At 23.9% G+C, this 11664-nt stretch overlaps 1 protein-coding gene across 2 annotated transcripts in view; it reads right to left on the bottom strand.

Moving 5' to 3' along the window:
* Positions 1–2790: 2790 nt before the first annotated feature.
* Positions 2791–11664, bottom strand: part of LOC129615935 (CUGBP Elav-like family member 1) — a 123795-nt gene continuing 114921 nt past the window's right edge. Inside the window, exons 8-10 of one of the 2 annotated variants that reach the window (XM_055531364.1) lie at positions 10686–10883; positions 6359–6505; positions 2792–3729 (exon numbers count right to left, since the gene is read on the bottom strand). In XM_055531364.1, coding sequence (XP_055387339.1) covers positions 3458–3729; positions 6359–6505; positions 10686–10883 — 617 coding nt within the window. In that variant the 3' untranslated portion in view covers positions 2792–3457. Of the gene's footprint in view, positions 3730–6358; positions 6506–10685; positions 10884–11664 lie in introns of both variants that reach the window. The other variant, XM_055531365.1, reaches the window with a different exon arrangement.

The following is an 11664-nucleotide window of genomic DNA, read 5'->3' as shown; positions in this document are numbered from 1 at the left end:
AATTTTTATTGCTGAATAAAACAAATTGACATTAAAACTGGTATTTAATTAAGCTATTATCATCATAGTTGTTATAGGATACATGTATAAATAAACTATATAACTTTTTCTAATTTTTCAAAAAAAAAAAAAAAATAAGAGACGTCATAGACCCTGAAATCCGAATTACAATAATACTCTTTTGCTGTACAATTCAGCTTATAAATTTTAATTGCTGAATTGTGCAGTGATACAATGCAACTGTAATTCCGATATCAGGGATGGTAAACATCTTAAAAATTAAAAAAAAAATTATACTAAAAATTATTGTAAAACAAAACAATATAATATAAAACAAAATGAAAAAAAAAAAATAATTAAATTTTATTATGACTATAAAAATATTTTAATTTTTTAATTAATAAGTAATTTTTTTTCGCTCATTTTCAATTAATTATAATAAAGTTTTTTTGTTTATTTTCAAGTCTCATTGCTTTTAATTTATTTTTAATTATTATTATTATTATTGTGTATATTAATGTTTATTAACTAAAATTTATATATTGTTTATATTGTATATGAAAAATATTTTATTAAAATTTTCTTTTTTTCTTTAATTTATTACAATTTTATGTATAAAAATTTATTAATGCCTTTTATTTTTATTTTATGGTTTTTAACATATTCTTTTGTTATTGCATTTTATTTGAATGCCCCAAAAAAATTAATATTATGTATATTAGGTGATTAAAATTAAAATTAACCAAAAATAAAGAAAAAATAAAAACAATAGTAAAAAAATTTTATAACTATTCTGCAACCTGTTGGTTAAATTTATGTGTAGATAATTTATTAGTATTTATATAAATATATAAATATATATATATATATATAAACTTTAATATTAACATTAACAAAATTTGTAATAATGATTTTAACAATTATTTATTAACTGTTTATGAAAATATGTGTGTATATATGTATTATAATAATGAAATAAGGATAATTTTATATGAATATACAGGATGATTCAGTAACAAGTTAGGAGCCATATATCATTAGGTAAATAGTCTAAAATGAGTAAAAATGGTGTCACAAAATAGTGTCAAATTTTTGATTTACATTCCGAACAGTGTGTCAAATCGGAAACGTTTTGCAGCTCCGCAGGGATTTTAAGAATATTTGATGAAATTCTAAAATAAATTGTTTCGCTTATAATTTCCGCTCAAAAAAAAAAATAGAAATTTTATACAAACATTTTTTGGAGGAGATTTTAGAAAACTTTAACAAAGAAGAGTGCATTATTTGGTTTTGCATATTTTTTCGGAAATACAAGCATTCAAAATTTAGGAAAATTCCGAATTCTTTTCACTTTTTTTTATTTTTTTTTTCGCCCCTAGAATTTCTCATGATTTTTTGTGAAATTCTCAATAGAATTTTCTCCATTTGATTAGGCGTTAAGTTAGACGACCTTTAAAAGAAATCTTTTATAATGCAGGAGCTATAGCAAACAAAAATAATTTTTTAGAAAAAGTATAAACTAGAGCTTTATTTTAAAGCGATTACCTGCGAGAAAAATAAGTTACCGAAGATGGCCGTACTATTTAAATCATAAACTGTTGTCATCCCAATTACCCTTTTTGGGGGCTAGTCTTAAGTACCTTCCAACTCCCTGTTTGAAGCTTGTTTGGAGCGGAAATTATAAGCAAAAAAAATTTATATAGAACGGAAATTATAAGCAAGGTCTTTCGAAATTTCGCCAAATTTTCTTAAAATTTCTATAACTACAATCGCAATTCGATACTATGTTACTAAACAAAAAATTTTTCTTACATTGAGCATTTTTGAGCATTTACCCGGTGGTATATGACTCCTAAATTTTTACAGAATCACATTGTATTGTGAATTAATTTATTTAATATTTAATAATTTGTTAAATAATTTTAATGAATTATAATATTATGCCCGTATGTGTATATATATATTGAAAACTTAACATTAAAATGAAAATTAAAATTAATAACAATCCTTGAGACTTAATTATATTATAATTATTATTATTATTATAAATTTTTTTTTTTGACTAAATCAATACTTTAATTTGGTATTAGTTTTTCATTATAATTGTGTATTTTATTATCTTTTTGTTTTTTGTTTATTTTCATTTACTTAATTTATTCCTTAAAAGATTACATGTTATACCATCATTTATTTATTTATATTTAGTTAATAATTAAAATATATAAAAAATAATAATTAAATATATTTATAAGTATAATCTTAATGTATATAAAAATTTGTTACTATAAAAGTTCATAATATAGGTCAATTAATTGCACTCTTGACATAGGAGGAGGGCGGGTATACGGAAACCTGTATTATAAAAATTTTTTTCCCAGTTCTTATTAAATTTTCTAAGAATTGTGAATACAAAAATTGGAATCGTATACACTTTAGACTAAAAATTTGTGTAAAGAAGGCAGTGTGCATTTAATTATCTACTGCCATAAGCAATTAAACTATTAATTAAATTACTATCATAGAGACAAGTTAAAATTTTTTATATTTAAAAGCAACAAAGATAAACAAATATTTCTTAATATTTTGAACAGTACCTTTCTGAATTTTAAAATTTTTATAAATATACAATTCTTATTTAAATATTTCATTTAATATTTCTTAAAATTCTCTAAAAATTTTGAATTATTCTTAAAATTATTTTGAAAATTAAAAAACGAGTTCGCCTAAATTTAGGCAATAAATTTATTTTTAAATTAATACTAAGCACATCATACCGATAGCTAGGCCGATTTTTTTTTTTTTTTCAAAATTTCCAAACATTTTTTACAACAAACAATGTATGGGTATATACAGAATCAGTTTTTCATTAATGCGAACAGTATAACAGTAATATTTGAAATATTCGAAATATTTATTGAAAATTAAGAACTTTTATAGCAATAAACGTTATAACAATATTTATATTTTTATAATAAATGTAACATATAGTTATTTATAATTATAATAATTAATACATAATTATATGATATACTTATATAATATAAAATGAATCGTTGAATTAATTTACATATATAAATACAAAGTATAACAGTTTCCATATAATAATATTATAATTTTAAATATACATTTATATATATATATAGCATATTAATTTGTTATAATTAACTATATAATTAATTTTATAACCGTACATTTATTTTATATTATATATACTTAATAAATTTTTTCTTATATATGTGTTCTACATAATATACAATAATTATACATATACAATACGAAATTATATAACATAAATATTTTGCTTTCTTCCTTTTTTTCTGGAATTTTTGGTCTTTTTTTATTTTTTTTTTATAGAAAGCACAAAATATACAAAATTTATTTTATTTTATAAAATATATTTTTTTTTTTTTTTTGTTTCATTGTAGTCTTACATTTCTTTACATTTCATTTTTTCTCTTCAATATGGTTTAGCAGCATCTTTTGAACGTTTCAATTGAACTTTAAGTCTTTTGGTACCAATTTGAAAACCATGCATAGCATGAATAGCTGCATGAGCTGATGTTGGATTATCATATGATACAAAACCAAAACATTTTGATAAATTTGTTTGTTTATCGATAAAAACTTTTGCGGACAGTACATTACCAAATGGTAAAAATGTGGATGCGAGATCTGTATCAGTGAATTCTTGAGGTAAATGGTATATAAATAGATTACTCCCCTCGGGACCTATAAATATAAATATGAAAAAAAGAAAAGGTAAAATTTTTCATGTCAATATATGAGATAGCATTAAATTATACAAGTATATATATACGAGTATAGTATATAAAAAAAATCTGATGTGGTCAGCACATAACCGACCGCATTGTGTAATGTCTAGTTAAATGAAAGTGTTACAGAATATTATAAAATTGTCTGTTAAATACTTCTTTCCAATTTTTAGGACATTAGTAAGCTTATAGTTAACATACTTAGAAAAATGTAAATTTGGCTCTTATTAGAGTTTCGCTTTGTGCTACCCGAATTCCCTGAAATGCTCGCCAGTTAGTTTCGGTAACAACCAGAACTCAAATATCAAATTTCAAGAAATTCCATCAATTTGTTCTGTGGATATGGTGAAAAATGTAAAATCGGCCCGCAAATCAGTTCTCGAGTCCTGATCTTTCCAAAAAAGTTATATGTTCATTGCTTTAATATGAGGAATTCATATATTAAATTTCAATGAAATTGGTTGATTATTTCTCTTTATACACACAAAAGTGTATGTTTGGCCCGTAGTAAACGTTTAGTTGCCGATGCCTGATCTTTCCAAAAAATTTACATGTTCATTGTTTTAATACGGGGAATTCATATATTAAATTTCAATGAAACCGGTTGATTATTTCTCTTTATATACACAAAAATGTATATTTGGCCCGTAGTAAACGCCCAGTTGCTGATGCCTGATTTCTTCCAAAAATTAGGAATTTTTGCGTATGATCGAGCAAAGCTTATATATGAAATTTCAAGTAAATCTGTTGAATACTTTCTTCAAAATGGTGAAATATGTAAAATCGGCCCGCAAATCCGTTTTCGAGCCCTGATCTTTCCAAAAAATTTATATGTTCATTGTTTTAATACAAGGAGTTCATATATTAAATTTCAATGAAATTGGTTGATTATTTCTCTTTATATACACAAAAATGTATATTTGGCCCGTAGTAAACGTCTAGTTGCCGATGCCTGATTTCTTCCAAAACATACGAATTTTTGCGGACGGTCGAGCTGAGCTTATATATAAAATTTCAAGTAAATCGGTTGAATATTTTCTTCAAAATGTTCAAAAATGTAAAACAGGCCCGCTAAAAAGTGCAGTTCCCGAGGCCTGATATATACCAAAAGTTGATCGATCCGTGCCATGGTGGAAACAAACTTACATATAAAATTTCATCAAAATCGGTTCAGCCGAACTTGAGATACACGCGTGCACACACAGACCGACAGACGGACAGACCGACAGACCGACAGACCGACAGACCGACAGACCGACAGACCGACAGACCGACAGACCGACAGACCGACAGACCGACAGGTTGCTAAAAATAGTTTATTTACACTTCCCTACTATGGAGAAGTACGTTCCCACCGAAAACTCGATATGCAAAATTTGTTGCCATCACATAACCTACCTATTGTTTACACAATACGGTCGGTAATAAATAAAGGAAAAAGGGTTGTATTTTCTGATAGTTATTCTGCTTTTCCTTATTTTATTATTTTTTTTTTCAGTTATTGCCTTTGTTTTTGTTTTCGAAATATAAAAAAGAATTTGCTAATGCGTAAAATTTCATTATAGAAATCTACCCTTTCCTTCCAAACCTTGCCCCACCGCCCATTTTTCATTTTGTATATGCTCATAATTTTGTAGATTTGTATGTTCTTGTACAATGTAATATAATCTTATTTGTTTACCGTTATAAATATAAAGAAAACAAGGAATAAAATTGTTACGATTTTTGTTTTATTATTCATTTTTTTTTTTTTTTTTGGGAACATATTTAATTGTGTTGGTTTTTCTTTCATTTAATTTCTCCAATTTTTTTCTTATTATATATGATAAGGCAACAGTAAAAGTGCTCAAAATTGAACTTAGAACTCCGACATGAATTCTAGAATAATATAGTTCTGTAATGTCAGACGGCGGATCGGCAACAGTTTTAAAGCGCTGGCAATAAATGTTAAAAGAAAATTAGTTTTCTTACAATGCGTAAAGTGCAAAATATTAATTAAGCCGAAGTGTGATATAGTGCATAATTACATACGAGAGTCCGTACTTTTCGGATTTCGCCTGTACAGATTCTTTGGAGTGACATAACGAGCCATTGTCTGATCCATGTACAGATTTAATGTAACAAATCTAATTCGTTAAGAATAGCTATAAACTTTTCATTTTAATAATTTTTTTGTGATTTGCCATTGTTTGAAGGCTCTTAAATACTCAAAACTGTATTATTTACTTAAACCTGCCAAAAGTTCAATGATTTCGATCTTTAACATTGAAGACACATTTTATTCCTTTTACTAAAACCCCATTATCAAAAACAAATATAGCAGAATAGTATGGCGAGAAAACAAGACTCGGATTTGATCCGAGACGAATCGAAGATTTTTTTCTTGTTACAGTTAAAATATCTGAAATCCATATTAAATATTATTTCATATTCATAACTGTACTGTATAATAATACAAAAGAAAGCATACATTCAAATACACATTCATATAAATATTACATACAATTAAATTTATTTATTTTATTTATGCATACCTTTTATGTATACACAATGTATGTACATATTATTTATATACAAAAATTTACCTTCAATTTGTTTTCCAGCCACTGCGTTTGCCGCAACAGCTAAAGCTGTCGATGCTGCTGTTATCGGTGATGCTGTCGTAAATGATCCATTAGCCAAAGGCGTAATTGGATGTGGATAAGTAGCAGTCATACCTTCTGTACCTGACCCTTTATTTATTATCATTATTATTATATTATTATTATTACATACAATTGTATAAGTATATACATTATATATCGATATAAAAAGTGAACCGGAATCCATCAAGAAATACAGTTTGTGAGTGTAAAGAAGATAAAAATAACAGAAAGAATAAAAGAACAAAACAAATTAAATTTTGAATTTTTTTTGTAAAAGAAATAAAAAAATAAAAATTTTTATATGTATAACATTTTTGTTTTAAAAATCTGTACATAAAATATGCAAAGTATATCAAATTATTTTAACCGATTTATTCAAACCTATTCAATATTTTAACACACATTTATGCATAAGTATATTTGTATGTTTAAAATTTTCATATATATATATATATATATGTGGAGAGTCTCTCATAAAATACAAACGTTTGAACATTATTATATGTGAGGTACTCTCTTTGTAAATTAGATAAATTTTAGATTTAATGATGTGATAAGAGACGTATGGTCCCTTTTTTTTATTTTATATTTTTGTTTTTGGTTTTTTTTTCTTGTTTCGGAGTTAATTGGGCGCTCGGGAAGAATAAATTTGTAAATATATTAATGTACATATACATATGTACGCTCGCAATGAAAATATAGATGAGATAAAGGATATATGGGCATTTTATACTTATTTCCTTCTCTCTCTCTCTCTTTTTCTCTTTTTGTGTATTATTGCTTATCTATATAGGTAATTTTTGTACATATGTGTGTATATAATATAATTTGATAAATTCTCAGTTTTTTTAAAAATGAGGGGTTGAGTATATTCCTATTCATTTTGGGTTTGGTTCTGTTTATTTTTGATAGCCTTTTTTTTTTACAAAAATTTTATACCTTTAATAATGTAGTACGTATATACAAAAGAAAAGAGGAGAGGGAGGAAAAAAAAATAACTAGGTAAGTGAATAAAAATTTAAAATAAAATTTTGAAAAGAGTACATTTAGCCACATGCCTATACTTTTGAATAATATTATGCAAATATCCGTACATTATATATAAATATAATATAATAGTATAACATACTCGAATATAGTGGATAGTATTATACTAGAGTATATCAGAAACAAATTGCAAGAAAATTCAATTTGATCACATACGTATAGGAATCACGTATAGGAATATTTTAACTATATTACATAACATATATGGAATATATAAAAATAAAAAGTGAAAATATTTAAATTAATTTTAACTGGGGGACATTTTATTATTTTGTATATATACTTATTTTGTATATATACATATATGCATAAAATGCGCAACAGACAAAGGGAATAAAGGGGATTATAAAAGTTTATTAATTCCTTTGGCGATGATAATTTTTTTTTTTAAATTTAATAATGAAGAGGAAAAGAACAGAGACTCGCCTGTCTACTTAAAATAAAAATAGAGGTGAACATTTTATAAGTGTTAATTTGGCATACATATTAAATAATTTATTTTAAATTGTAATTTATTAAAAAAAACAAAAGTTATGTAAAATTCATTAATTGGATTTTATGAATGAATATTTTTAAACTTTAATAATAAGTAGAGTAAATCAATTGAATTGCAATTAAGTTTCTCTTTTCTATCATTAATAAGAAAATATTGCATACTTTTGAGAGAAACATTAAATTGAGTTAGATTGTTGACTTATTTAGTTGTATTAGGCATAAGATTCTATTTTTTGATAAAAATTTTTTTTGACAATAAAGTCAATAGTGTCGATTGAAAAAATGGTGACCAAGAAAGTAAGCATTTAGCAAAATTTTTATGAGAATTTTTATGAGAATACGGAAAAGGAGAAAATTTGTAAATATTTTATCTCCTCCTAAATTGGTAAATTATTATCTCCTGGTAATAATAAAGGATGTTTAAATATAAAGCTCATTCAAAATGCTGCGTATATAGTAATACTAACTCAGAGTCTACTGGCCTACTAGACACGCATAACACAATAAATGAATATTCTCACAGGAGACACTAATAATCAGAGTTCTTATATCACGTTACTAATTAAGTGATATAAGTTGTTTTAATCAACAGATTGCATCCAAAAAATATCAACATACAAGGTAAGGAATGTTTAACATCTTTGAACCCAAATTAAGAGTACACTGCCATATTAAGGTTATAAACTAATCCTAATATAAGAATTCGATGTTAATACGGAACAAAAAATGATTAGTTTACTACATGCAGTTAAGGAAATGAAAAATTGATAAAACTATGAAATTATAGCATGCTTTAAAAAAATGTAACGAAATTAAGAAATAATTTTTCAAATAGTCTCATGCAATATGTATGAAAATAATTAAAGTTAGTATTTTTATTAGAAAAAATCAAGTCATTTCTGAAATTAACTTTATTTAAAATAAAAATCGAAATTATAGAAGCTATGGAAATATTTTTTCGATAATATTCATCAGTATCATGAAATATTGTTAAGTCGAATAAAGCAGTTTCGGTCTCTTGACACACATTTAGTTCTTAATATTTCGGAAAATTAAAAAAACTACATGTAATTACAATTAAAATTATCTAACTAATTTCATGCATATACTTTAGTTTTCAGTTTAATATTTCTCGATAAAATCATAAATTAGAGGAAGAGTTGAAATTTTTATATAAAAAATATTGACTCAATACCTCTATTCCTAATAGTCGGTAATAAATATGCTCTATTATACTCGTATTTATTTAATAATAAATTTCTAATAATCTTATGAGTATTTCGAATTATACCGCACATAACTAACTATACCAACCATTACCCACAATTTCCATTTATTTCACTTCGATAGTGCATAGTTTTTGCGTATAATGTCCAAGAGTAAAAAGAAACTGTACTCAATATTATTCTAATATAATAAATTTTAATACATATATTTATCTATTATATTATTTCTAAATTTACTAGAATACCAAAAATTGCACCTATTCGAAAAATTCTTATAACATTATTTTTAATAATATGTTTTTCATTATATAATATTGCTTTAATGTAATTTAAATGTTTTCACCTTCATTAATTATAATTATACCATATGTTATATCAACATTATTAATTAACTACTTTATTATGTACATTCATAATTACCCGGTATCTTAAAATATGTATGTAATATATAGTTATTTCTATGTACATATATGATTGTAATATATTTGTACATTTTATGTTCTCACACGTGTCTATTTCTATAATATTGTTATTATTATTTTGTATAGCATGAAGTGAAAATTAAATTTTCATCGGTTTTTTGGCAATTTGTTTCGGCAAATTTAATATATAAGTATATAGGTAATTATATAATTGTATGTATACATTTTATCTTTGGAAATAAAATAAAATTGCTTAAAATCAGAATTGGTTATTTTGGAATAAATCAAATTTAAGGATCTATTACATATGATTTTTAGATCGAGATTGTAGAATTCTACTCGAAATTGCAACACGATGAGACTAACTACCGAACAACTAACTCTTCTTTATTATTAATAACAAATATTAATTGTGAATGTATTGGAGGTTGTATTCTTTGTTGAACTTCTTTGTTATTAATAACAAATATTAATCGAGAATGAACTACTGTGACAGTCCGAAAAAATAATTTTATCGCCGAGATCACGTGTCTTTTTTTCTGGAACATACTTTTACTCGTCTCCTGATCATAGCTTCGAAAAACAATATTAAATATGTAGACGGTGATATAAAGCAAGGAATATGTATTTTCATTTCCTTTAAAATTTTAAATAAAATGCCTAAAAGAACCACACATTTAACTGAGCGAATTTTTATGTAATATTTCCGATTTTTCGCTAAAATCAACTTAGGTAGTTTTACTCTATTCTCACATAAAATATATTATACCCTTTCTATACTAAAAACATCTGTTAATTAAAAATTATGTTTACATAATAATTAAAAATAAAAAGAAAAAAAAATAGAAATAGTAGGTATAAAATAAAATTTATGTTAAAATACACAATTAGTTACAATTATACATATAATATGCATCTACAGATTAATAAAACCAAATATTATAATTTTATTTTTTATGTTGTTTTTTTTTCTTTTTATATAAATTTCATTTTAAAAAATAAAATTATTATGTATGTATGTATGTATGTATGTATATATATAATATGTTATGTATGTATTATAATATATATACTTACATATTGTTGGTGAATTTGTTAATTGAGCTGATAATCCTGTTGTAGGTGTTGCTGCTGGTATTGTATGTGGATGCATTTGAGGATGTGAACTCAATGAAATACATAGTGGATTTGTAAATAAATTTTGCATAGTTAATGGCGTCATCAATCCGGTTGCTTGTGGCATCGTAGTGCTGTGATCAGGTTGGGTATTTAGTCCTTTATTTTTTTTTTCGTTTTTTTTTTCATTTTTTTTTTTTTTATTTATTTTATATATTGTTTTTTTTTTTGATAATTTTTTTTGCCATTTTTAAAATTCATCACGCACAAGAAGTTTTCAACGAAAATTTTTTTTTTTTTTGTAGGTCACACACACCCAAAACAGGATTATTTACAAAATTGAACAAAACAAATGTGAAATCCAAAATTAGTCAATTCAAAAAACATTTAACATATATATATATATATAAATTTTAAAAAAAATGACATTCATATGTATAAGTAAGTACATATATATGTATGTATATATATATAAATAAATTTAATAATACTATTATTGTTATATTATGTAATTTATATATTAAATTATGTAATAAATTAAAAAAATGTAATTTAATAATAAATTTGTTATGTATGTAAAAATTTTATGTAAAAAAAAAATTAAAAAAAAAATAAAATCAAGAATCTACAACTTTCTTTCAAAAACACATATAATTTTCTCTCTGTGTATTCAACAGAACAACAGTATATATTGTATATATCGTATATATACATGTATACTATGTACTATATATATATATATATATATATATATATATATATATATATAGTATATATATATATACCATATATATAAATATATATATATATATATATATATGATATATAAATTATATATGATATATATGATAATTATATATGATGATTATATGATATATAAATATATATATATATATTTATATATATGGTATATATATATATACTATATATATATATATAT

The sequence above is a fragment of the Condylostylus longicornis genome, unplaced genomic scaffold (assembly GCF_029603195.1).
Source record: "Condylostylus longicornis isolate FDR11 unplaced genomic scaffold, ASM2960319v2 ptg000153l, whole genome shotgun sequence".
Lineage (NCBI taxonomy): Eukaryota > Metazoa > Arthropoda > Insecta > Diptera > Dolichopodidae > Condylostylus > Condylostylus longicornis.
The sequence above is the reverse complement of the archived record's forward strand: the minus strand, read 5'-3'. Positions and strand labels throughout refer to the sequence as shown.